Source organism: Ursus maritimus, unplaced genomic scaffold, assembly GCF_017311325.1.
Source record: "Ursus maritimus isolate PB19 unplaced genomic scaffold, ASM1731132v1 scaffold_4, whole genome shotgun sequence".
In the NCBI taxonomy this organism is placed as follows: Eukaryota; Metazoa; Chordata; class Mammalia; order Carnivora; family Ursidae; genus Ursus; species Ursus maritimus.
Window position 1 is genome coordinate 29482414 of NW_024426552.1, and position 25999 is coordinate 29508412.

Consider the following 25999-nt stretch of genomic DNA (forward strand, 5'->3'; position numbering starts at 1 on the left):
AAGTCTGTCATCCCAGTGCTTAGTTTGGCAGAAATAGATGAGTTTTCCATTGGCAGAAACTTTTGCAAATAGTAAATGGGCTGGAGCTGCTCTGTCGGTACCCGTGAAACATGAAAAAGCTGCCCATTGGGAATAAGAAAGTTCTATGAATGGAGTGTTATTATTTAAGTTGACATCTGAAGGAGAGGTAGAGATTAGGCAGAATTGTTTGAAAAGTGGGTGGAGAAGAAATGTCCATATTTTAAGTATTTTAAGGTCTAGAAAGAAGAGAGACATTGACCTACTTGAGAAATGAATGAAATTCTTAATGAGTATAAAGTACAAGGCAGCAGAGGTGATAAAAAAAAAAATACTGGGGGACAGATAATAGAGAGCCTTCTAAGCCACACAAAAACTTTAAACTTTGTCCTAAGGGTAGTCAGAAGGCATCAATGGATTTGTAAGAGGAGAACACTAGGCTCTAAGTACAGAGTTAAGTCATCCAGCCTACGGCCAGGTGGGAAATGGAGTGCGAGTAGAAAATGGAATGATTAATTAGGAGAGTAGTTCTATAATCCACGAAAGTGTGGATGGATCTGCTAGAGGGTTTCTAAACCTCTGGGTAGAATTAATAATGGAGGAGACCCAGGGCTAGACTAACCTATTATAAGCCTCAGTGGTGGATTTCACAGGCATGAGTATATAAATATACTGACTTAGAAGAATAATCATGGATACTGGCATTTTCTCTTTATGGATGGAATACCAATAAGTGTTTGAATATAATTAAAATAGTATTTAAAAAAATAAAGCTACTAATTATTGCTTAAATCTGCATTCTGTCAATACCAACTCGAAGAAGGGGAGCTCTCTCCCATTCTCCAAATAAAATACAGAAAATAACCATCCCCCCATCACAGGTGTGTAATATGGATTAAATGGATGATTGTATATACAGGTTTAGCACAAAGCTTGACATACAAGCGGTGGCCAACAGGCATCAGTATAGTAAATGAGAAACCAAAAATACATTGCATGACTCCTCAGCTTTTGGCTTGCCCTGTGTAATCACCCTGTTTAGGGTTCTTCTTTGTCCAGAACCTCCGACCGTGGCTGCCTTCCCTAGTAACCAAACTCGGAGCCCTCTGATTCTAGGCTATTACTTTTTCGTGGGTAGGCTCTCTACATGAGCACCTCCTCACTGGGAGAGCAGAATATTCCTCTCTACCCTACCCAGAAGGATTTCATCAAAGGAAATTCTGTTCTGAAGGCTTTTATCAATCAAGGATTTGATCCCTCTTTTACGTGCTATATGTTATAAGTCACCATTCACTTTACATCACGAAGTGTATCTTTAGGCAAAGATGGAGAAAACGTTTTGTTTTGTTTTTGTTTTTTTCAGTTTCTAGCAGGCTACACTAACATCCAAAATGTCTCAGTCTAGTTTAGCCAAAGGGTACATTTGTAGATTTTCAAGGTTTTTCTTCTATATCCACTGCATTTTTATGATATGATATATTTCACAGGCGAACATCAAGGCCAAGACAAAGTTTTTGCAGGGTTTACTGTATTTCTTTTCAGTGTGATAGGCATGGTAAGCATTTACTATGCACCAGAAATAGATAGGCTTTTTTGGTACATTTTATTTCATTGTATTGGCATAATAAATGTGTGACGTAGATAATAGATAATCATGTTTACATTTTTAAAAGGCCAAGAAACTAAGGTTTATCAAGATGAATAACTTGAGATCTAGGGGCAGAAGGCAGGTCTAACACATGTCAAAGCCTCAGTTCCTTTATCTACACTGTTCTGCAATCCTCTAGGTGGAATTCACATGTATGATTGTATAACTATGGTCACTTAAAAGAATTATTGTGTATACTGACATTTCCTTTTCAAGAATGGAATACTAATGCATGTTTAAATGTAATGAAAATAGTATTTTGAATAATAAAGTTACTAATTGTTGCGTAAGTCTGCCTTTTGTCAATACAAACTATAAAAGAGTCATTTAATCATTCAGCGAGTGCTTACCCTCTGCAAAACACTAGGTGAGGAATTATGGAAATCCAGACATAAATCCTGTATGTTCCTGTTCTTAAGTATCTTATGATACAGGAGACATTCATTCATTCAAATATATCAGGCAAAAAGAAATAAATGCATGGATCACTAAGGTGCTCAAAACCGCAGAATGAATCATGAGTAATTCCACCTGGAGGGAAGGGTTCCTGTAATTCAGAGGTTTCAAACTCAAATATTAACAAGTGCCAGTCAGCCCAAAGCACTAAGGAAAGGTAGGTGTGGACAGTGAGAAGTGGAAACTGGAAGGTCCTGCCTAAAGATGGCAACACCCACTCAGGTCCAGGCTGTTGGAGGAAGGCGGACCCAGAGTTCCAAACCTCCTGATATTATAGGATGATCCCCCCACATCCAGATATTCATGTATAATCTTCCACGTTTGGATATAATTCAATTTATTTTTTGAAGATGTAGGAGGGACCCAATAATAGTTGAAGGAAATATGCAGCCCCCAAATCAATACAGAAGCACTTAGACCTGAAGGCTGGCTGATTTCGTCCAGCAGGGAGCGAGAGATTCTATTTCTAGTGCTGTAGCTTTAGTTGTGGCAGGATAACATTCTGTAGGACTAGGTCCTTGGACAACTTTTTTCCACTTTTAAACATTTGAACACACAACCGTTTCAAAAGCTTGCAGTTAAAGTGGCTCCCAATCTAAATCGAAAGTTTTAGAAGGCCTCAAGTTCAAAGTGTTGGGAAGTTGGGGCCCGTGCTGGGAAAACATGTCTGTCCGGTTAATATTATCAATAAAAGACAGTGGAGGTGGCAGAAACAAAACTCGGAAAATTTCCCCAGAGTGAAGAATCTATTTTCATAACTTTGATAGATTATTAAATATTAAATGTTTTTGAGAATGAAAATGATATTGACATTTGAGGATGAAGTACACTTTTTCATTATCAAATTTTCTAATGAGTTTGTAGGTAAAAGCCAAAAGGGCAAAAAAGTAGTTATGGGACTCCGAAATCAAAAAACACTTTTACTTGGTTGTACGAGTTTGTGAAATATTATATATTTGAATCTTTTAACAATTTCACTGATATGCATTTAAAATATTTACTTCAATAAAGTTATGTATCCACTTACTTATAAAGCAAGTTGGAATTCCAGACTTCAGAAAGATCTAAATTATGCAGTGTGTAAAATGGATTATAAATGTCTTGTTGCTATTGCTAAAGAAGACATTTTTAGCTTTTGTAAAATGCAAAAGCAAAATTAATATTTTTATAAGAGTCTTTATTTCAAGTACTTTTGGATATCACCAAACCTAAAAATTTGAGGATATTTTGACTAAGTTTCACTTTCTGCTTTTTTCTTGTCATGATAATTGGTTTTGGGAGCAAAATAATTTGGTTTATTACTTAATATTACAGTAATTTAACTAGTTGAAAATTTCCTATAATGAAGAAATCATTGATGAGCTCAAGTACTATGAAGTGTGGCTTTCAGAACATAGATTATTAAGGAATATATACTATAATTAGATTCACTTTTAACTCTATATGATTAAAAATATGTCATTTAGTGTTGTTTGTTTTTTAAAGATTTTATTTATTTATTTTAGAGAGAGGGAGAGCAAGTGTAAGCAGGCGTAGGGAGGGAAGCAGAGGGAAAGAGAAAGAGAATCTCAAGCAGACTCCCCGTGGAGTGTGGAGTCTGACGTCGGTCTTAATCTCACAACCCCAAGATCATGACCTGAGCTGAAATCATGAGTCGGACACTCAAGCAACTGAACCACCCAGGTGTCCCAGTATTGTGGTTTTTTTTTTTTTTTAATTCTGGTATCTTTCTTCTAAGAAAGGAAAAAAATAAGAGCTCATGAGGGAGGTGGCAGTTTTGAATTATAAAGCATCACGTAAAGATAATTCAGCACACCAAAAGATAAATGGACTGATTGATATTCAGTGTTGTTACTAAAGTTTAATTTTACTCTTGCTGTATTATAACTTGAAACTATAATTCTCCACTTCTAAGAGTTAGTAGCATAAATTAAACTCACTGATCACTCAGATTGCTTTTTCTATAGTTAAATCCTGCTGTATTGTGAAAATGACTTATTCATGAAAAATTTCTTTTGTTACCCAAGAAAAAAACATTCCTACCATCCGCTCTACTCCATACTGGAACTGTGAAATCAAATCAGAGAAACAGCAAGCTGGAACTTCAGAAAAACGTATCTCCTAGTTTGCTTGTATAGTATAATTTTGGAAAATCTGGCTTCTATTCAGCAGCTATATTCTACATCTTTTGGGGTAAAGTGGAAAAAGATGTTTTCAATCCATGATTTGTAGATTCACTTTTATCATTTCTGCTGTAAGGAGCTAACAATTTCATTGGTTCTAAAAGCAACATGCACAACTGAAAGCATTTTTTGGTAGTGAAATATCCCAAACATCTCATTCATGGTTGAAGAAAATGGGGGAAGGGACGCGTTAAGCAGTGAGACGTGAAGGACGAGCAGTAGGCCTGCCTGTCACCGAGGCTGATAGCTTGGCGATGGTTGTACATCATCTACCCTTCATTGACTCATAAAGCCCGTCTCAGCTGAAATGCAAACGTGCGGCATGACACTTTTATTTTTCATCTTCAATCCTGATAGTTTTGGGCTTCCCGTGCATCATTAAATTGTTTCATTTCCCTATGTTCACCACAGATGTGTTGCCACCAGTTCCAGGCCAAGGGGATAAAACAGCAACAATGCTCTCAGATGGAGCCATTTATAGCAGCATTGACTTCACGACCAAAACCACTTACAACAGTTCCAGCCAAATAACACAGGCCACCCCATATGCCACCACACAGATCTTGCATTCCAATAGCATACACGAATTGGCTGTCGATCTCCCTGATCCACAGTGGAAAAGCTCAATTCAGCAAAAAACGGACCTGATGGGATTTGGATACTCTCTACCCGATCAGAACAAAGGTAACAATGGTGAGTCAGGTTCTTACACCCCGAGGAGTTCTTTTCATATCATTTGTGCATGAGATAGAAATTAGTATTTGTTGTTCAGTTTAGTGACTCATTACCAGGTTCACTACCTAAACTAAAAAAATATTCTTGGCATGTATTCAGTACCTTGCACAATCCCTACCACCACCACCGCCACCGCCACCACACACCAACACCAATCGGTTTCATCCTTTTAGCTCTTTTTCAATAGAGTGGTCAGTAATCCATCTCAACTTCCATTAGGCAGGATAGACGGAACATTCCTCCACTGTCCCACAACATCTGCTTCTGAGTTGCTAACTGCATGTTCTGCATGGGCTTGTGCTGTGAACTAATCACATGATGCCACTATGACCTCTGCCCTTTAACCCTTAGCCTTACTTTACATCCCTGACTACCGATTGGCTGAGGGATTGTCTAATAGAATGCCACACAACCAGTCACAGGATTTCAGCACCACCAGCTCTCACAACAGCTCAGAGAGGAGTGGCAGTCTCTCAGGTTGGTCTCATCACAGTAAGGAGAAATATTTTTTTGTCACCAGCATATGACCTGTGTTCCTAACAACCGTGAAGAAGTACTGAATCACAACTCACTGTCAGGCATTTATCTTTCAGATGACAATAGCAGTTTATCCTAATGAAATCATGCTCTGGGAAGGGGGGAGATAAAAATCCCTGTCACTCTTTATGTACTGAGTGTACGACACCATATTTACTGAAAAATTGTGTCATTTTCCTAAATATTATTTAGGAAAGAGCAGATGAATTTGATCTGCCTTGAACCCAACCTAAGAGCCAAGAGAACTTTATAATAAAAAGATCATACAGGAAAGTCAACTCCATGACATGGGCAGCAAATGATGAATTCAGCTAAAATGCAAATCATTTGGGGCATTTTTCATAATAATCAGATTCCAGAGATGGGACTTTCTATTTTTGGACAATCTTTTCAAAATAGTATGTAGCAGGATTTATCATCTATTGAACGATATTTAGAAAAAGGTGCTGCTACCATGCAAACCAAGAGTGTTAATATGACATTAGTCTTCATGCTTAATTTCCAAAAAACTTATAATCTTTCATATGGATAATTCTTTTATGCTATAGATGTTAATATATACTAGAGATATATCCACCAAACCTAGCATCTATAGGTATTGTATAGCATATATCAGGACAGATTTTTACTGGACAGAAATATATGCCTATCATAATGAAGAGCACTGATATCCTTCAGGCTCAAGGATCCTCACTTCTCAAATAAGGAGGTCGTAGTAGACACACTCTACCTTCCAACCATAACATGTACATCGTGTGACTGATGACTTTATCTGCACATTTCTAATTGATTCCATGATCTTATTTGCTTAGTTTTTTATATTAATGATATGCCATTTGTTTTTATTAATTTTTTTATCCACAAGTTCTTAGTAAAGGATTATAGTGTATTATGATATGTCACAGGCTCCTAGGCCATAAAGAGTTAACTCTTTTACATCATTAGGGTAACATTTGCTAAATGACTTTTCCTCAGGAGATAGAACCCTTTCAGTTTGAAATGTCAATGCTCTCTATTCCCTCCAAAATGAGCCATTTGCTCTTCTTACCTATTGGTAGAATTAGATACATTATAGAATCCAGAAAATTTTAAACATCTGTTATGAATATAAACTGGCTTAATAATATAGGGGGATATTTTGAATAACTTTATATGTCATTTATACTGTCATTTATTTATAATGAGTCCCACAGTTGTACTGAATAATTAAAAAGTAATGTATCCTAGGCCTATTCCATTCAAGATCTATAAAGTCCCAAGCAATATACATATTTTAAAAATCTATATATTTTAAGCCATGAATTAATAAGACCTTTTGTGAATCCTTCGTTAAATATTCTGTGTATGTTGATTGACACTGAGTTTTAAAAGTTACCTTTTGAGTAATTGTAAGCAGAACATGATTCACAATAGTGCTTACTGCTTTTTTTTTAATCCATTAATCTCCTGAGTGACATTTATATATATCTATGAATTATATTAACTACTTCATCTACATTTGAATACAAAATTACTTAAATTGTAATAGAAAGCATTCTTTGGGAGGTGAGAGTGAAGTGATTATTCCCTTTTAGTTTAGTCCAATTGAGTTTAATATCACAAAATTTGCTTCATTCTTATAATCATAGATGCGTTTTCTAAGGCCCAAATTTAAGATCCAACTGCCCAGTGGATATCTAATCATATATTATAAGATCTTCTTAATTTGTGCATACGAGTAATGAAATCAATTTAAAATAATCACAATAATAAAGAAAGTTGGACATTTCTGAATTATTTCAGTGAATTTCTCATCCTCTTTGAAACATTATAATTTATTCCATACGTAAGTTCTGAGCACTTGTGTTAAAAATGCAACCACTAAAAAAAAAAAAAAACCAACAAAACTCAGATCTCTCAAAAACCATATGCAATCATAATTATATATATGTAGCACAATATCAGTAGTAATAACGAAATATTTTTACACACGAGTATTTTTTGAAATAGAGTGTGTGTTTAACTGACTTGAAAATGATCTATTTTTATAATTTTCTATACATAGAAGTTGTTTATTCAGCATAAATATCAGTTTAAATATTTACATTTTGAGTTGAAGAGAAATGGGTCAGATATGTTTGCCAGTCTTCAAAATATGTTCCCCTAAAGCATAATGCAGGCCGTTCTCCCCTTAAAATGCTTGGGGATCGTTGGTTGCAAGTAACTGGCTCACTTAGCTCAAGGTATAGATCTTAGATAAACATTTAATTTCGTTAACTTTTGTTATATGCCCACCACCATGCTCAGAGCCCACCTCTTAGGTCAATGCTAAGAGAGGACAAAGCTTATTGATTGATAGTCCTACCAGGACACCCCACAATGACAGAGCAGAAATTTCCCAAGGAGGGGAAAGTGGGCATTGGAGGAAAACCTTATAAATTCCGTCTATGAATCAGCTTTGTTTCCCCAATTCATTTTTAAGTCTGATATTTGAAGAGTTGATAAAGCCTTTTTTGACCTTGGACAAGAACTTCAACAGAGTTGGGTTCAGAGCTCCAGAAATAGTAATTTCTAGTAAAGCTGCTGCATTTTAAATTGTTTTTTTTTCTCTTACTGCATGAATATGGACCACGTAACATTTAAAAAGAACCTCTGTTTTCTCATCTATTAACTACTTCATCTACATTTGAATACAATATTACTTAAATTGGCGATAGAAAGCATTCTTTTAGAGGTGAGAGTGATTATTCCCTTTTCGTTTAGTCCAACTGGGTTTAATATTACAGAATTTGCCTTATGGAGATGTAAGAACTTCCCTATTTGTATCATTCGGTCTGGTGGTGATCATATAACATTTCTAAAGCGAAGAGTGAAGAAAACATTGCATACCTGTAAATATATAAGGAATAAAGGATGCACAACTAGGGGAAAAGCCACTAAGGACACACAGCCCAACACATTCCTCTTTTAATTATTGAAATACAGTTCTGAAACTGCACGAAAGGGATGATCCTGGTTTGTGATTTTGATGAATGATCAGGAAACAAAGGATTAAGGCTCACCTACCTTAAACATAAACATTGTAGACTTCTGTTCAAGCAGGTTTATTATTTTTATTCCTAGAATCAGACTATTTCTGGGACACTCATTGAGGTTGGAGAAGTCAGGTGTGACCAAAGGCTGTGGAAATGGCAAGAACCATGTTTGCTCTAAGATGGAGGAGATGGGAAAGGGTAATAGTGGCAGGCATTTAGTGAGCTTTCTGTACAAGCTGAGCCCTTTCCATGCTCTATCTCATTCAATCCTCAAAATACCATAAAGATGTAGGAACTTTGTATCTGTTTTACCTGTGTGGAAATTGAACGGATATCTATTGAGTAATTTACCAAGTGAGAAACTAGTCTTCAAACCAAGATTAAGCCCTTATCCTTGAAGCAGAAGATACCTGCTCTGCTTTCTCTTAATACCTCTCCTACTGCAAAGGTGGGAAGTTAAAGGAAGGGGTGAAAGCATTTTGTCTGTAGGGGTGCTCTTTTAAGTATGTGTGTTTATGTGCACATGACCTAGACGAGAGACGTAATTCCATAATTGGCAACAGTGTCTATGTCCAGTTTAGGAGTTTCATCCCTTTCTGGCACTTGAATAAGTTATTACTAAATGACATAATTTTCTGAGTTGGCTGATGCAGATTAGTAATCGGTAGAAGAAAGGAGATGAGACTTCTAGTAATCTCTCTGTTGATAGCCCGGCTGCAAGTATTCAATGTTCACAACCTGCAGTGCCAAAAGATGAGGTCCAAGGGGTCCATACCATGTTTTTGGAAATAGAACTATAGGCCATAGTGGGAGTGAAGGAAAGCTGCTGTGTTCCATTGAAACAAAATCCTTTGTTATGCTCTTCGAGAAGCGCTCATTCTTGCAATCAACTGTGGTCCATTTAGGAAGAACCTTGATTTACTTGGATTTTGGAAGAGTGAAAAGTATGGCACTATACAAATGATGAATTTTATTTTTATATTTCGTTAAGCTCCAGTAATTCCAGAGTTGGTTTATATGCTGCCAAGTTATTTTTTGCTCGTGTTTTGTGCATGAATTCATTTGTATTAACAATAGTACTGAAACTGATCACTGCATTTCCATTAATTATCCTGCTCTTTTTGGAATTTTAGGAAACGTTATGCTTAAAACATCTGGGAACTACTCTCACTATAGGCAAAAATAATGACGCCATTTGTTAGTTTAAAATTCTATAAAATTTGTCATTGTGAAAGATTTACAAGTATCCAGATTATAGTTGATTGATTTTTATCAGTCACTTTTGAGAGAAAACTGTACTCTCCTGGATTAATTAAATTGAGTAAATTCTAATGGAAAAGTTTAGCCTGTATCCTTAGACACTGCATTTTCCACTGAGAGAGATTATGCAAAAGAGCATTATAAACGCACTAAAATCTGACATTTGAAAGAATTTGTTATGGCCCATTATTTTATCTAACAATGAAAATGTAGAGGCAGCAGACATGAATAAATCAATAAGTGTGCTTTTGCTGCAGAAAGCCATGTTTTTGGTTTATTCAGCACTGTAGTTAATGCATTGGGGAAAAAAACAGTATAATTTTGAGCGATTTGTAAAAACGTTTTTCTGATTATATCATCTCATTGTTTATAGCTTTTAACAAATGTAATATACTGATTGTGGTGTTTTGGAAACATAAATACATCCTCCCATCTGATGTCCTCTGTTTCTACGGATATTTGGTCTATCTGAATAAATGCATTATTACTTTCAGGTGGGAAAGGTGGAAAAAAGAAGAAAAATAAAAACTCTTCTAAACCACAGAAAAACAATGGATCGACCTGGGCCAATGTTCCTCTACCTCCTCCCCCAGTCCAGCCCCTTCCTGGTACAGAGCTGGAACACTATTCGCTGCAACAGCAAGAAAATGGGTAAAACTGTTTTCCATACCAACGAAATGCCCACGGCTCTCCTCTTCTCTCTCTTGGGCTTTTTTGTCTTTCTCTGGTGGTCTCTTACTCTTTTCCCTGCCCCCCTTCCCAGCACGTTCGTTGCCCTCCCCCTGTTGTTTGCACTGTCTATGTATTTCAGCTGATAAATACAACACAGCCCATATGGAGAACCTAGAATCCTTGGGCGTCAAGTGCCTTCGATTGTCTGCAATCATGGTAATGCAGCCTCCATTTATAATATTGCTTGTTAGTTTGAAAGCGAGTACCCACAGCTCTGTGAACTAAAGAGCCACTCCTGAGCGGGACTGAAGGGGAATTAAAATAACCTTCTTCATCATCTCTCACGGGTTTCTAATGACTTGGTGTCTGGCCGTAGCAGAGTATTCACTGTTGAGCTCCATCCCGTGGTGTAATTGTAGGGACTTTAATCATTAGCTGCAATGGGAATTTAGGGGCCAGAATGATGAAAGAGGTTCAAGCCAATGCACATTCTGTAACAAAACCTCTCTAAGTTAGAAAATTTCCTTCAAGGACGTTTAAATGTGCCCTGTTTCCTTATTCCTTCCCAAATACGTCTCAAGAGTTAGTGTTTCTCTGTTAAAGTGTTATTCGATTTAAAACAGAAAGACATACTTTTTATTTTCTAATAAAAAAAAACAATAGCAAATGAAGAGAAATATACTCAGTCTTTTTTTTTTCTATTTTAATAATTCTAATTGCTCTGTCTTCCTCACAATTTCTGGGTCACCATCGCTTTTGAATGAAACTGGAAAAATATATAATAAAGACAGGTTTTCTTTTTCCAAATTTCTTTAAATTTTGAAGTATTTAGATGTTAAGACACCTCAGTTTATTTGAATAATGGTCTTATCTCCTCTCTTATTTTATGTAAAGATCATATGCACATAATTTTTTGGCTCCATCTCCTTTTCTTTTAAACAAGTGCTATCTTTGATGTCTCCAGATTAATTTTTTTTTTTTTTTTTTTGGGGAAGGGGGAGAGAAAGAGAGAGGAGGAGGCAGAGGGAGAAGGAGAGAATCTTAAGCAGGATCCACACCCAGCGCTGGGCCTGAAGCAGGGCTTGATCTCACGACCCTGAGATCAAGACCTGAGCCACAATCAAGAGCAGGGTGCTTAATTGACTGAGCCACCCAGGTGCCCCTCCAGATTAATATTCTTGACTGGAACTTGCTGTTACAACATTTGCTTCCTTCAAAAGACCTCATTAACCTTTTTAAATTATGTAATATGTATACATATATACTATATATATACATTATACACACAGATGCTAGGTAGATATGCATATGTGCATATATGTATTCATACACACATACACATATATTCACATACATACCTTTATATTTTCTTCTCTACATCCTTCTTTTTCTCCAAAGGTCTTCACCTGCTTCTGTGGTATTATAACTCCCATATATATGCACAGCATTATTATTTTACTTTTTTAAAAAGTTCACATTCGAAATAAGAAATTAAGAGCACACCCTCTTTTCTCTGACTTTTTATAAAAATGTTTAATTTTGCCCATGATCTTATGTAAAACATATCAATAATGTAGATGTGCCACATGGAGTCTGTCAAAGAAAAACCAAAGATGTGTATTCTGTAGGAAAAGATGATTGCAGACTTTAGGAATCTGCTCTTCCTTCAAAACCCCATCCTAGTCTAGTTAAGGTGACTTGCCTTTCTTAATTCTTTTATTCCTTAAGCTTGCTTGTCAATTGTAGTACTCATCACATTGCATTCTAATTACTTGTGTGTTTCCTTCAGCAGTTGGTACCTGCTGTATGAGGTTTGTTGGGTTTGAAATATTCATAGAGTAGGAGATGATCTGAAAAGTTGCCTTGAAGCCAGTTGTGAAGCCTCATATGTCATATAGGGAGTCTGATCTTTGGATGTAGATGATGGATTGAAGGGCATGAGGCTGGGGCGGGTACATCACGTCTGGAATACTGCAGCAGAGTAGCGGATACCATGAAAAATGATAAGGCAGTAAGATAAGGCAATGGCAGGAGGATGGCAGGAAAGGGATACATTTTGGAAATATACCTAGCCCAGAATAATCTCAATCTTGAAAAGGTAGTCTTTTACTTTTTATTACAATGTTTGATACTGTTTCTAAACCTTCGATATTATTCAATTTCTTTCTAAGCCTTTCTTGGGTCACTCTCCCCCACAGAACTGAATATCAAAACTTATCATCATTGTCCAGACAGAGAAGTATTTAATTGTTAATTCAATGTTATAGCAACAATAGTAAATGTTCTCTCTCATCAATATGCCTCTCTCAGCTTGATAAAAAGGTATCAAAATGTATTTATCCTTAGCTATAAATATAATGTATTTTTATTACTATCATAGGATGCTAGGAAGAATTCCGGAGGAATCCAATAGAAATCTGATGCTTTGCTTTCTTGCTACACTTTGAGATTGGCGAGCTTTTGTGGGTGTTGAACTGTATTGTATTTTTATTAGTAATTCAGTATTTGTATCTGGCCTTTAGCTAGTTCACATGCAACATTGATTTGTTGTCATCTTTCTCATTATTTCCCAGGCAAGACGGATAATATGATGCCTCGTACTTCATATGTAAAAAAAAAACAAAAAAACCTTTTCTAGGAATGGTTGGCCAAAAGACTTTTGGTTTGACATCAGAAGCATTTTCACAGTCTTCTCTGTTACCACAAGAAAAAGTTGAGGGTGCCTGGGTGGCTGAGTTGGTTAAACATCGATTCTTGGTTTCAGCTCAGGTCATGATTTCAAGGTCATGGTCTCAAAGTCTTGAGATCAAGTTCTGTGTCGGGCTCCTTCACTCAGCATGGAGTCTGCCTAAAACTCTCTCCCTTTCCCTCTGCCCCTCTCCTCCCAAATAAATAAATAAATCTTAAAAACAACAACAACAACAAGAAAAAGTTGAAATTCCATCCTTCAAATAAGATATGTATCTGTAAATGTGGAGGAAATGCTAAAAACTGAGCTACACTTTTCTTAACATTCATGGTCATCTGTTACTTTCTTGTCATTCTTCAGAAACTGCATACCTAGTATTTATTGTTCTGGAATGAATTCAGATATGGATACCTCAGAGATAAGGAGCGGCCCTCCTGACCATTAACTATGCTCCATGTCCCAAATTCCTTTCCTCTATTCTCTTAACAGCCTTCTCCCAGTCTTTCTTTTATTCCTTCTCTGTTTTCCAGTTCTTGCACAAACCAGTGAGATGAATCCAAGGGACTTCCCTCAGCTTTGCATAAGTGGATTTTGCTCACTCCTGTTCTCGATTATCTTTGTAGAAAACACTTGGAAAAAGTGATAATAGAAACACTCATTCTAACTAAGTGGAATAGCTACTGGAATATTTTTTAGTTATTTAATACATTTTGCAATGTGTTTAATTTTTAAAATAACATTTATATGGCTGTGCTCTCCTGATGGTATTTGAATAATAAAAGAATGACCTGAGTACAACTAATTACAATTTTTTCTATGTAACCTTAACATATGATGCATATAATATCATTTCTTCTTTCTCTTATGTTCTCTACGTATTTTCATTCCATGCACGTGTTCCCTTTAGATTATTGGAAGCAAGGATTGTTTACTACTTATGAAGTAGGGAAATTTTAGAGAATACTTCCATTTGAAAGATTGAATATATAAACATGTTCTTTCTTTATTCCAATGTGGGAAATCCTTTTCAATAAGCCATATAAACAAAGGAAATACATGCTCTAGTTTATGGGGGAAAATCTGATATTTTATGAAGGAAATTTAAATATAACTATTGATGAAGTATAATAGCACTCACATTCCATCCTGAAAATGGGCAGGTTTTCTTACTTTGTTTTTGTTTTTTTTAGGATTCTTGCTCATATTTTTGTTTGACTTTATAATATAACATTTAAAGTCAAATAAATAAGTTAAGAAAAGAAACCTAAGCATTCTTTGTTTTTTAATTTAAATTCCAGTGTTATATTAGTTTCAAGTGTACAATATAGTGATTGAACAATTCCATATATCACCTGGTGCTCATCACAAGTGCGCTCCTTAATCCCCATTATCTGCCTCACCCATCCCCCTATCAACCTCGCCTCAACAAACCATCAGTTTGTTCTCTAATATTAAGAGTGTTTCTTGGTTTCTTTCTGTCTCTTTTTTCCATTTGCTCATTCGTTTTGTTACTTAAATTCCACATATGAGTGAAATTACATTTGTCTTTCTCTGACTTATTTCACTTAGCATTATACTCTACTTCTATCCATGTCATCAAATCATAAGCATTGTTATTAATGAATCAGTTTGTGTGTTTTCATTTCAAATCAATAAATAGGCTTATCATCTACTATTTTTAAAGTATTATGTCAGGTGTGGCCAAACAAGAGTAATTCAATGTCATAATTGTAAAGTAGCATAAATCCACTTGAGGAAAAGATACTATTAACATGTGAAAGGTTGAATTCTCAAATATATTAGGCAATAGTTAAACCAACATTGGAAATGGCATAACATAGCATATAATCAATTTTCAAATAAATGTGCAAAAATGTCAGTGCAAGTTCGGAAGAGTAATATATCAGTGCTAGTTGGCCTCATGTGGGAAATGTTTATAAAAGTTATGGGATATAGCCTGTAGCTTGAAGGATTTGTAAGATTAAGGTAGGTGAAATTGGAAGAATACAGTTCATTCAAAATAAGTTGAATACCTTAAACTAATAGACCACGATGGAAAAGTACAAGAGCAGCAGCAGCAGCAGAAGAAGAAGAAGAAAAGGGAGGAGAAGAAGCAGAAGCAGAAGCCGAAGCAGAAGCAGAAGCAGAAGCAGAAGAAGAAGAAGAAGAAGAAGGGAACAAACCAATCTATTTTGAGTAGAAAATTCTTTTTGAGAAACTGGAAAAACCATCTAAAATGGTAGGCTGAGGCTTAGACATATTTAGTGGAAAGAATAGAATGAGCAGAAGTGAATGTTTATTCAAACAATTCTGATGTTTTCATAGACCAATTGGTAAATGGTGTGAAGGATTGATTACTGGATGGGAAAAACAAGAAGCACTGAATCTAACCAGGACCATGGGTGGCAAACTTTGTACATAACAGAATTTTTCTTTTTTTTTTCCAAATGAAATCTTAACTATGATCTCCAACATATGAAACAGATCAAAATGGCATCATTTTAGAGCAATGTATTTTTTTCAGGTCAGATTGGTACTTAGATAGTTATTTGATGGAATACAAGTTTGACCAATGGTATTTTCTAGTATATAAAAATCACTATCGGTAACATATTAAAGTGTGCCTGTTTACACTACAGTATAAAAGACATTTTGGAAGAGATATTCCTATCGGAGTGTACAGGGCTGCTGAAACAAGCTCTTCAGTTCACAGCTCACCGAGGTAGATTATTCAGGTAGCCTCAACAAGAGAGGAAAATTGAACAGCTACAGATGATTCCCTGTAAAAAACCTCTCAGTGACTATCCATCACTTAGAGTCCTTCTCAGGGCTGATGAGGCCCTGTGTGATCTGGCACATCCTCACCACCCCTGCCTCAACTATGGCCAATTCTCTTTATTTGTCAGCTCTTACCTATTAGAGTTCTTCAAATACTGTTATCTTTTCTTTTTCTCTGGGCCACCTTTTAAAATATCCATTTTTCCTATAGTCAGCATAGCCTTGTCCTACCCCCTGAATTAGTTTCAGCCTACCTTCTCCCTAGTTCTGTAGGACTTGGTATTGTTGATTCCTTGCTTGGTATCAGTCTACCCTACTGGATATTGCATGCTCTGTAAATAGATGCAGCTTCCTGACACATGGTTGTGGAATATACAAATGATCAACTCAAGGATTTTTTTAAATAGACTTTATTTTTTAGATCAGTTTTAGGTTAACTACAAAACTGAGCAAGAAGTACAGAGATTTCCTATATACTCCCTGCCCCCACACATGCATAGCCTCTGCCACTATCTACTTTCCCACGAAAGTGATACACTGTTCAACTGATGAACCTACATTGATATATCAGTATCACCCAAAGTCCATGGTTTACATTAGGATTCACTCCTGGTGTTGTACATTCTGTGTGCCTGGACCAAGTATAATGACATATATCTACCATTACAATCATATAGAGCAGTTTGTCATGAAAATCCTCCATGTTCTGCCTATTCATCCCTCCCTTCCCTTAACTTCTGGCAACCACTGATCTTTTTATTGTCTCCATAGTCTTGCCTTTTCCAGAATGTCATATACTTGTAATTATACAATATGTAGTCTTCTCAGATTGGCTTCTTTCACTTTCTTTTCATGGCTTGATGGTTCATTTCTTTTTAGCACTAAATAATTTTCCGTTATCTGGAGAAGCTTTGAATTTGGCCCGAGGGTGAATTTTGTCCCAGTTTATTTATCCATCACCCACTGAAGGACATCTTAGTTGCTTCCAAGTTTTGGCAATTATGAATAAAGCTGTTACAAACATCCATGTATAGCTTTTTAAATAAATTCCATTTTAAACAAGATAAGTAAAGATACTTGAGTAAAAATATTAAAAAAATATTCAAGAATCGAAAATATTCAAAAAATATTCAAGAATCATCTGGGCATTTACAGGTCAGCTTTTGTAAGGGAGAAGATACACTATATACACCTGTAATATATATATATATATATATTACACTACAGTATAAAAGACATATATATATATTTTTTAAATATGCATTTGATTTTTAGTTTCTTTAATGAAATCTATATACTAGATACTGTATTTGGTACTAGAAACGCAAAGTTGAGAATTACAGAGTTCTTGAATTTAAAGACCTCATAGAACAGTAAGAAAAAACAGAAACAAATAATCCCAATAGAAGTGCCTGGGTGGCTCAATTGGTTAAGCATCTACCTTCAGCTCAGCTCATGATCCCAGGGTCCTGGGATCGAGTCTCCCATCAATCTCCCTGCTTGGTGGAGAGCCTGCTTCTCCCTCACCCTCTGCCTGCTACTCCCCCTTGTGTACTCTCTCTCTCTCTCTCGTCTGTAAAATAAATAAATAAAATCTTAAAAAATAATAATAAAATCTTAAAAAATAATAATCCCAATAGAGTATGGGGAGTACCACAATATAAGTATTTTAGAGTTGTAATCAATTCCATAAGGCAGAGGCAGAGAAGACTTCACAAAACCGAGGACATTCGAATTGACCCGAAGAAAGAGCAGGAGCTCACAGGCAGATGATGCAAGAATAGTTATATATAGACCCAGAATTCAGAAAAAAATATACAGGAGGCTGATGTTGGGGAAATAGTGCGGATTTAAGCTAGAAAGATGGGCTGATCTGATGGGGGAAGGGTCTTTTAGTCCCTGCTAATGAATTTGAACTTTTTCTTATATTAGTGATAATCACTGAATAATTCAAAGCACAGGTGTGATGTGAATGAATATTTTAGAAATATAATCCCATTATCTGTATGGAAGATAGGTAAAAGAGATAAAGATGATGTCATAAGAGACCAGGAATGCCAATGGGCTAGTTCACATCAGAATGATTCTGATCTGTGATTATGGAAGTAGAGGTGAAGTAGGAGATTCAATAGATATTTAAGAAGTGGAATTTATGGGACAATTACATTCAATAATATTGTTTATTCTATCCTTAAGTCTCCTTTTAAAAGTACACTAGGATCTTTTTGGTTAATGAAAACAATAGTATATGGAGAAGATGTAAATAGAAATGCCACTGATGTTGTGTCACAATGAAAACTGTTTGGATTAATTTTCTATATTCCCTGACCAGAGTCCTTAAAAACATACTGTTTTTATAAATTATTATTTTCCTTTTTAATATGTATTTTATCAGGCTAGCTTTTGAACTTCTGTTTCATAGATTTTAGATGTCAAGATACAGGGAGGCATGAATTTCCACTGAGAAAATTAGAGAGCTAAAAGCATCAAAGGGCCATCGAATACATTTTGTAGCACAAAGTCTTAATGATTGACATGTCATATGGACTGAAAGGGTGGCATAGATCTAGAATAAGAGTAAGTAAAATTTTCAGACACTTCTTTGATGATCAATATTGGCGTATTCTGTTTGGTATACAAGGATGAACAGCAGAAGAAAGTAGTTAAATCTATAAGCACTAAATTAATTCATTAATTGTCTTTAATTAGCAATTTGGTTTTTCCACGTGAGTAACTTTGTTGGGAAGTTATTGCCTTTTGTAACTGTGGGGTAACAATTAGCTAATAAGATCTCCCAAGAATAAATTGAGATATTGAGATAGCAGATGTCATTATGATTAGAAATTAAGATAACAGCCAGGTGATTTACTGTGGGAGCACCGACAAATTGAATTCAGGACGAAATCAACTGAGAGAACATTGTGGGTGCTGTCGTTACCGTTGTGGTTGTCGTGTGTTGCCAGTATCATTGTGTGCATGTGTACGTGTGTGTGTGTCAATATGCTTTTTTCTCTCATTAAATTTCAGATACGACAGTGATAGCTGGTGCCCGCCATTACCAGTACAAACATACTTACACCAGGGTATGGAAGATGAACTGGAAGAAGATGACGATCGTGTCCCAACCCCTCCTGTCCGAGGCGTGGCTTCTTCTCCTGCTATTTCCTTTGGACAGCAGTCCACTGCAACTCTTACTCCATCCCCTCGGGAAGAGATGCAGCCCATGCTGCAAGCTCACCTGGATGAGTTGACAAGAGCCTATCAGTTTGATATAGCCAAGCAAACATGGTAAATATTCTCGTTAGGTCAGGGGACCCAGGCCTTCAGCACAAGGATAAGGAAATGTTCTCTTACGATCAAGGCACAAGAAGTTCTCATAGAACTATGCAGCTGGGTTTAGAAGTGGTTTTGTGCAACTCATTAATCATCCAGATAAAGAAATTGGCTAAGGAAACGTTAAGTAATTTGATTAAAGTCACAGAACTGGTTAAAGAGTAAACCGGAGCAAGAATTCAGATCTGCTGAATTTCAGGGTAAACGGCTTTTGGCTACACCAGAATCTTTTCTAATTTACAGGTTAGCTGCAATTAGCTTATCCTTGAACTCACTTCCAATGCCATAATAAAAGACTCCTTTTAGATTCTTCAAAGTGCCTGTGATTAATTCTGTATGTGGTTGTGAATATGTAAATGTAAGCTTCTGCAAATCACATATGGTCAGTGTCAGTTATTAAAAGATCCCTGGGCTGAATTAAATGAGACAGAAAAAAACCAGCAATATTAGTAGATGCATTAAAAAATAAAACCTAGAATAAACTACAAATCCCAAATTCCTTTTTTCTAATCAATCCACACCCTTTCCTGGGTAGAGATGGCAATCTACTTAGATATGCTGTGCAAGCATGGAAAGAATACAAATAGGACGAGATCTCACAATTTTGTACAAGTTTTTTCATGTGCTCTCTGTTCTCCCAAATAGTGACATATTAAGTCTGACTCTTGAAATCGCAATGACATACCTCTGATTATCTTCTATTGATTTCCATGATGTGCTTGATGTTAAATTTTTATGAAATAGAATTTGCTTTTCTTTTTGATAGTTTTAGATACTAAGATAGTTGATAATGAGATAAATCTCATTCTCAGTGTTAATAAACTGTTTCTTTAAAAAATACAGCAAAAAGACAGTAAAACCAGGCCAATCATATAAAGCTTATTATGAACATAGGTTCTTTTCTTAGAACCAGAGGTTTCTAAGCACTTTTTTTTCTCAATCATCCGATGTTTTTTCAAAGGCCAAGGACAATCTGCTGTTAAACAGCATTCTTTTGCATTAGGCTGCTTCATAAAATACCACTATTTACGCTGGAGCCCACTGCTTTAAGAGCCAAAGGATTTCCTTCAGGTTAACTAATGCAAGCATGTACTTTAGTCATTTAAGGCACAGATTCTAGCTCAGGTGCTGTCAAATTTGCCTGCATTTTGGAATCACCTGGATAACTTTACAATATAGTGATACCTATGTACCACCCCCAGATATTCCAGATTGCCTGGTCTGGTATTTTACTGAGGGCAGTTGTGGTTGGAACCACTGGCACTCTCGCTACTTATCTGCTGTATGACAGTGAGCAACTTGCTTACCCTTTCTGTGCTTCCACCTCCCATTTGTGAAAGGCTGATGCTAATACCAATGAGCTCATATACGATGTGAGAGCATAGTCTCCAAGACCACCCTCAGTTCCAAAAATTCACTAGAAGGAGCCATAGAACTCACTGAATACCATGACACTGAAAGTTATGGTTTATTATATTAAAAAGATACAGATTAAAATCTGCCAAGAGACGAGATGCACAGGAAGGAGTGCAGGAAAGTTCCAAAGCTAGAACTTCCATTTGCCCTCTCCCAGTGGATTTGTGGATAGCATTACTTTCCGGCAACCACGTATGACAATATGCATGGAGTACTGACAACCAGGGAAGCTCATATGAACCTTGGGTTTCATGGTCTTTCTTGCAGCTTTGTCACAAAGACATGGTTGGCTGTCTGCATGGCTGACCTCGATCTTAGCCCCTCCAGAAGGCAAGCTGATACCATGTGACTGAAAGCCCCTACCGTAAATCACATTGTTAAACTTTCTGGAGAAGCCTAAGGTCTCCAGGTGAACAAAGACACTTCTATCAGATAGGACATTCTAGAACTTAGAGATTATCTCCCTGGAGCACATGGCAAAGGCCTAAGTTCTCTTTGGGCGAGGTCAAATTCTTTATTACACATCACAGTTTTTGTGAGAATTAAGTGAGTTCTGCCTGGCTCAGTTGGCAGAGCACACAGCTCTTGATTGCAAGGTTGTAAGTTCCAGCCCCATGCTGGATGTAGAAATTATTTAAAAATAAAATCTTTAAAAAAAAAAGTTAAATGAGTTTGCTCTTAAACAGGACCTAGTCCAGTATCTAGCTGTATTATAGCTGTGATTATTCAGAAGGGCTTGGGTTTCTACCTCAGTTGTTCACTGCTGTCTTTCCACTCTTAGAAGAGCACTCCCCTTAGTGTGTGTTGCATAGATATTGGCTACATGAGTGAACAAAGTAGTTCTCCACCTGCTCCAGGTACCCATGGGGCAAACCCTGTTTCTTTCACTGAGTATGTTTCTATGTAGCCCAACAATCCTCCAGGGTGTCATTAGCAGCGCCTTTTGTAAGAGTTATGAGCCTGTGTGTGCTCGCACAGGATCTTGCCCTTCAGGAATAGAATGCCCTCCCCATCTGAGCTGCACATCAACATCACAGGAAGAGCATTTTAAGAATGCTAATTCCCAGGCTCCACCTCCAGGGATTCTGTTCATATTGACCCATGTAGTGCATAGCACAGTGCTTGTCACTACAAGAGATTTATAAATGTTTTGCACCCTCTTCCTATTTCAGTTTATCTCCTACTCCTGCTGAAGTCAAGGAGTATATTTTATGCCTTAATGTATATTTGTTCCATTCAAGAGGTGTTAGCAATGATGTAAGACTGGAATGTCGGTTTCTTTGGTCCTTTCCAGGACAAAAGTGCACACCATTAGAGGAAAATGAATCATGTATGTAAATATCACCTTACATTCCCTTGCTTGTGACTTGACTCAGTCCATCCTTGATTCACAAACAGAATTTGAGACAAGATGTCATCAACACTCAAGATTTTCTGTATTGGTAGTGTAGAGACTTCCTGATTTTTGCATGAGCGAGCTATGATGAATGCCAGATAAGGGCTTGGGACCTCAGGTTCCTGATCTGTTAAATTAAAGATGTGGCTCTCAGAACTAACATCTTAGGGTTTTGTTTTCTTTTGTTTTGTCTTAACATTGAAAGATTTAGAATCTAGTTAACATTGGAGTTTTTTGCCAGTTCAAGAATGCAGTTGGGAGACTGATGTTAAACAAATTCCAGAAGAATGGAATATTTTCCCCAAAAATGCAAGTGTTAAAAATCATCTTGTATCTTTAATTCAAAAACTTAGGGTAAAAATGCCTAACAGTTGACTTACATGTGCCTTAAATAGACTCTTTTAAATACTTTGTATCGAGGCGAAAAGAAAAGACAATGTGTTAAGACATGTAGTATATTCACTCCTTAATGACAGTAACAAAACCATGACTTTCATACATATCATGGCATTTATAATTTACAAGAAACTCTTAAGTAGTCACAAAATGATTCAACTGAACCCCAATGTCCAGCTCCCCATTTTGCTAGCCCCACTATTTGAAACTGCTGCTTAAATTGGAACTTCACTTTAACAGATTCTGAGACAAAGGGGATAGATAATACAAGTTCCATCTACTTCATGAGGTGGAGATTAAAGTTATTCGTGCATTGCAAAGGGTATGCTTAGCATACCTCCCATTCCAAACGCTGAGAATGCTGAGATGAATCTTTTCTACATTTGAGGTATTTCAGACTTTGGTGCGTAAAACAAAGGCACAAATAAGTAGCTAGAACATAAAGGAGCCATTTCTACTTTAAACTGGCTTAAAGTGGAAACAACCACTCAGCCTGGTTCATGGGGGACTCGTAGGAGGAAAGCCAAGTAGGACAGGCAGTGTGCTTCTGGCTGGGAGAAGGGTTATTGGTATTAACCCTTCGTGTGACATTTTTTCTTCATGAAGGCCAGCAGGTCACATGGACTACACAGGCTGAGTAGAATTTTGACACTAAACTGTAAATAAAGTTATTATATTCTTTTGGGACCAAAAAAAAAAAAAAAAGAGGGGGGCTTTAAGCAGTTATTTGTGGCAAATATCCATATTCTCCTTTGGATGATTTATTTACACAAAAATGCTGGGTCTGTATTTTTTCTCCATATATTATCCCATAAATTCCAATGAAGAGTGTAACAGTCTATACTGTTGTGTTTTGACTAGCCATGTATATACATAGCCCATTGTCTCTGCTGAAATGTAAAAAAGTACTGTAAGCTCCAAAATTAGTTAATAGAAAGCAAGAAGACAGGGCGCCTGGGTGGCTCAGTTGTTAAGTGTCTGCCTTCGGCTCAGAGCATGATCCCAGGGTCCTGGGATCGAGCCCCGCGTCAGGCTCCCTGCTCTTTTGGGAGCCTGCTTCTTCCTCTCCCACTCCCCCTGCTTGTGTTCCCTCTCTCACTGGCTGTCTCTCTCTCTGTCAAATAAAGAAATAAAAGCTTTAAAAAAAAATAGCAAGAAGATAAAATGAGTCACCATAACATGCTGTTTAATTTTAATTTTGTAGGATGTTAATGAATTCCCCTTTTTCCCCCATTTGAATTCCAGGCACGTTCAAAGCAATAATCAACCTCCACAGCCCCCGGTTCCACCATTAGGTTACATGTCCGGAGCCTTGATTTCCGATTTGGAAACAGATGTTCCAGATGATGATGCTGATGATGAGGAGGAAGCTTTAGAAATGCCCCGGCCCCTGAGAGCACTAGAGCAGACGCCCGGATCCAGTATGGACAATCTAGACAGCTCTGTGACAGGTAACAGAACTGACTTAATAGGAATAACTGACCTATTTATAACATTAAAATGCATCAAAAATCAAATACTTTCTTATGGAAGATTTATTCCACTCCAGCTATTTCTATAACATTTTAAATATGTTAATATTAAACACAAAATTCAAAAAGGATTTGGAAATACTTTTGCTTTGCTGCAAAAATGATAAGAAAATTCATGAATTTTAAAAAGCTTTAAAGACATGAAAGAAAACTCAATTATATCCAGGGCTTTCATGAAAAGTTCACTCTACTGGGGAACCAAGTCTATTACATAAAAAACCTTGACTTTAGAAATGATATATTTTGTATATCAGGAGCAACATACAAAGTGAATGTAATCTTAAAACGCTTCTCGATATTTCACTCTGTAAAATCATTCACTGATGAAAATAAGCAAGTCTTCAGAATGAGCCTCTCTGAGGTTGCACAAGGCATTATTTTTGGAGTGGAGAAAATGTATAGCGAGATAAGCCATACACTTACACATTTCATATCATCGGACTCAATAATCGCTCCTCTCCCAAGAAATATAGTTATTTTTGCTGTTTACTCCTCCAGCGTCCTCTGGCTTTGTTCACCATGTGAAAGGTTGCGGTCGCTACTCTCCTAGGATGATCCCAGAACTGCAACCTATTGCCAAGGATTTCAGTTTATCCCATTTTGTTGAAAAAACTTGAGTCCAAATGTGTACACAATCAATATGGAGAAACATAAAAATTTCCTCTTTCTATTCCAGTAGGCATCCCTTCTTTGACACATACACAAATGTCTCCTATAGGACTATAAAGACGTAATTACCACAAATGTAGATCTTGCCTTTGCATGGCATTGGGTCTTCTCAGAAAACCACCCATTTCTGTTATTTATCTTGATGATATCGTCTTCATCCTTGGAGGCATTTACCACAGTCCCTCCCAACGCACACAGATTTTGCACTACGCGTTAGAGTTCAGCCAACGCTTTTGGGAACTTCTTTATGGCAGTGATGGAGAAGGATAAGGACCGATATGTTTCCTCCGTATGCCTTCCTGAATAACGCAATGTGTGATGCTTGAGTTCACTTTTTTTTTTGTTTTGCGTCTTCCCTGGGGGCTGTCTGCTTGCCAGGCTAATCAAGATTTAAGGACTGCAGATATACTGCTGTGATTTGAAATCCAGACCCAACTGAAGGTGGCAGAGCAAAAGTTTAAATCTTTGAATGCAGAGAGCTAACTTATTAGTGCACTATTATGTTAAGCCCCTTTGCCTGAATTTGTAGCATAATCTCCTTCAGGGTAAAATTCTGCATATTTTTGCATATCTCAGTAATGATACTGAACTCTTTTCCATTAGGAATGCAGTAAAAAATGCAATAATAACACAAAAATGGGCAGCTATAGCCTATGTAGTTCTTTTATTAAGTATCATAATGTCAGAGATGATAAATACATCTATAAATCAGGAGACTGCCATTTCGTACTTTTCCATGCTCACCTGTTAGGAACACGTTAGGGTATTTAATGTGAATGTGGTTAAAACCGATCTGCCTTTCTCCTTGTAGTGAGTATACTGTTCATTCCAAATGAAGCTTTTATTGCTAAGAAAACAGTCTGTTTTCCTCCTTGAATTCACTGCTTACTTACTGCCGTGTATAAAAACCTCAGGGTGTTTAGGTATGTATTACATGATGAATTTACCCTATGAATAATACATCTTCTCAGTAAAGGAGTCGTACTTTATGAAAAGTAGCCAAAGAGGAAACCCTTTACTTTCTTTCTTTTTTTTTTTTGGCTCTGCGATAACTTTGTGGGGAAGATATGATCAAAGATTAATTTGTCCTCTAATACATAAGTATAATATAAGTAAATATAAATTAAGAGTAAATATATTTTCTCAAAAAAGTGTGTGTGTGTGTAGGAAGTGTGAGTAAGTGTATGGATGTGTATGTAAGAGAGTATAGATAGGGTTTGTGGTTATATCTGCATGTGAATGTATGCAGGAGTGTGTGTGTGTGTGC

At 36.6% G+C, this 25999-nt stretch overlaps 1 protein-coding gene across 1 annotated transcript in view; it reads left to right on the forward strand.

The window, feature by feature from the left end:
* The window catches only part of ROBO2 (roundabout guidance receptor 2), a gene marked incomplete at its 5' end in the record, with an annotated part of 530965 nt that overhangs the window by 481827 nt on the left and 23139 nt on the right, over window positions 1-25999 (forward strand). Inside the window, 5 exons of the mRNA XM_040621098.1 lie at window positions 4717-4998; window positions 5392-5517; window positions 10346-10502; window positions 19018-19278; window positions 23777-23982. Coding sequence (XP_040477032.1) covers window positions 4717-4998; window positions 5392-5517; window positions 10346-10502; window positions 19018-19278; window positions 23777-23982 — 1032 coding nt within the window. The remainder of the gene's footprint in view (window positions 1-4716; window positions 4999-5391; window positions 5518-10345; window positions 10503-19017; window positions 19279-23776; window positions 23983-25999) is intronic.